The sequence below is a fragment of the Parasteatoda tepidariorum genome, chromosome 10 (assembly GCF_043381705.1).
Source record: "Parasteatoda tepidariorum isolate YZ-2023 chromosome 10, CAS_Ptep_4.0, whole genome shotgun sequence".
NCBI lineage: Eukaryota > Metazoa > Arthropoda > Arachnida > Araneae > Theridiidae > Parasteatoda > Parasteatoda tepidariorum.
Window position 1 is genome coordinate 66,542,378 of NC_092213.1, and position 2,010 is coordinate 66,544,387.

A 2,010-nucleotide genomic window follows, 5' to 3' on the forward strand; every position below is an offset into this window, starting at 1 on the left:
CCGCCACTTAGATCGGACGTCTTTGTCAAATGTTCTTGTTCTCTTTAACAGAATATGAACGGAACAAGTGTATCCATCTAGCTGGCGTGAAGTAATTGTGATACCTATTTTAAAACCAGGTAAAAACGCTAATGATCCAGTTAATTATCGCTCGATAACGTTGACCAGCTGCATTGGTAAAACGTGTGAGCGGATGGTTAGCTCTCGAATAGTTCATCACATCGAAACCAAGCGTGTCATACCAGAGCTTCTAAGTGGCTTCCGTAAGGGCCAATCAACAGTAGACAATATTGTCGAATTGGAATCCAGAATTCGTAATGCCTTTGTCCGGTGGCATCACCTTGTCTCTGTCTTCTTTGACATTGAGAAAGCATATGATCGGACTTGGCGTAATGGAATTCTCAAGACACTTTTTGACATTGGACTCCGCGGTCGTTTGCCTATTTTCATCAGAAATCTATTGCTGAGGCGCTATTTCCGTCTGAAACTTGGATCTACATTTTCTGATCTTTACATCCAGGCGGAAGGCGTCCCACAAGGTAATGTTTCAAGTGTCACATTATTCATCCTACATATTTCAATTGTTTTAAACATATTGCCACCTACTGTCTCTATGTTGACGATCTGCACATCCCTCGTTCAGGATCCAACATGAGAGTCATCGAGTGGCAACTGCAATTAGCTGTGAACAAGATTTCAGACTGGTGTGATCAGAATGGTCACACTTTTTCGCCATCTAAAAGTTGCTGTATCCATGTCTGTCGTAAACCCGCGCTTCATAATGACCCTGACATCTCCGATCAAAACATTAATGTACCAGTCGTGCCACACACGAAATTTTTAGTAGTAATTTTCGACAATAAACTGACTTTCATACCTCATATCAGGCTATTACGTAAACAATGCGAACAGAAACTGAACATTTTGCGTGTACTGTGTAATACATTTTGGGGGGCTGATCGCCTAGCCCTGCTACGCATATATCAAGCGCTGATACTTTCACGATTTGACAATGCATGTGCTGTTTATGGCTCTGCAACCTCCTCCAATCTACGTATCTTAGATACGGTACACCATTCAACTCTTCGCATTTGTTCAGAAGCTTTTCGTACATCCGCCGTTGAAAGTTTATACGTTGTCTGCAATCAAGTACCATTAGATTTACATCGCATGAAGCTATCTCTCAGTTATTACTTTCATATCCTGTCCTCTAGATATCATCTACTAAAGAATTATGTTATTTCATCAAGCTTGGAGAGATTATATGCAGATAGATCTTCTTACATCCGTCCATTTCATGCTCGCATGCGTTCACTTAAACTTTGACATTTCCGAATCACCATCGCAATGAATGGGATCATTTTCTCATACCTCCATGGAACTTCAAACCATATCAATTTTATTCCCCTTTTATGATGTATAGATAATGTTGAGTCCCGCAGTGGACTGATCGTTAAGACACGGTTCCCAGCAGATCACCGAAGTCAAGCATCACTGGCTACGGTCAGTGTGCGGGTGGGTGACCACTTGGATCAGCCTGCGTAGGGACCGAGGGTGTGCGGTATTGGTCCTCGTTAAACTGTTCTACCGTAAAGTGCTTGACTTCGCGTGCAGGTCGTCGGGCTACCGAAGCGAGGGTGCCATCCCCTCTGCAGAGGATCAAAATTGTGATGGCATGTCTTCGGATCATCCTCAGGGATGCTTCCCAGACCGTCGCCAATAGCCCATTGTGCAGCTCTAGCGCGACGTAAATGAACAACAGCAACAACAGATAATGTTGATCCCATCATTTATCAACAATTCTTCACTTCTCATCGTCACCAATATTCAGAGTATGTACCTTTGCTTACTGACGGATCAAACTCTGCGGGATATGTAGGCTGTGGTGTCATCATCAATGATGATGCCTATAGCTACGTCATCCCAGATATTTGTACCGTCTTTACTGCTGACGCTGCTGCCATCCTCGACTTGTCTGATTAGGTTGCAAGATCTGCTACCTCTGTTTTA

The 2,010-nt window shown here is 43.3% G+C and overlaps 1 protein-coding gene across 1 annotated transcript; it reads left to right on the forward strand.

The window, feature by feature from the left end:
* The first annotated feature begins 651 nt into the window (after positions 1-651).
* LOC139426877 (uncharacterized) lies at positions 652-1,326 on the forward strand. The gene has a single exon (XM_071186998.1). It carries the CDS (start codon positions 652-654, stop codon positions 1,324-1,326), a length of 675 nt encoding a protein of 224 aa, XP_071043099.1.
* Positions 1,327-2,010: the final 684 nt, after the last annotated feature.

What these genes read in the sequence shown, in the direction of transcription:
- LOC139426877 (XM_071186998.1), top strand. Translation starts at nt 652, where the DNA reads ATGAGAGTCATCGAGTGGCAACTGCAATTAGCTGTGAACAAGATTTCA.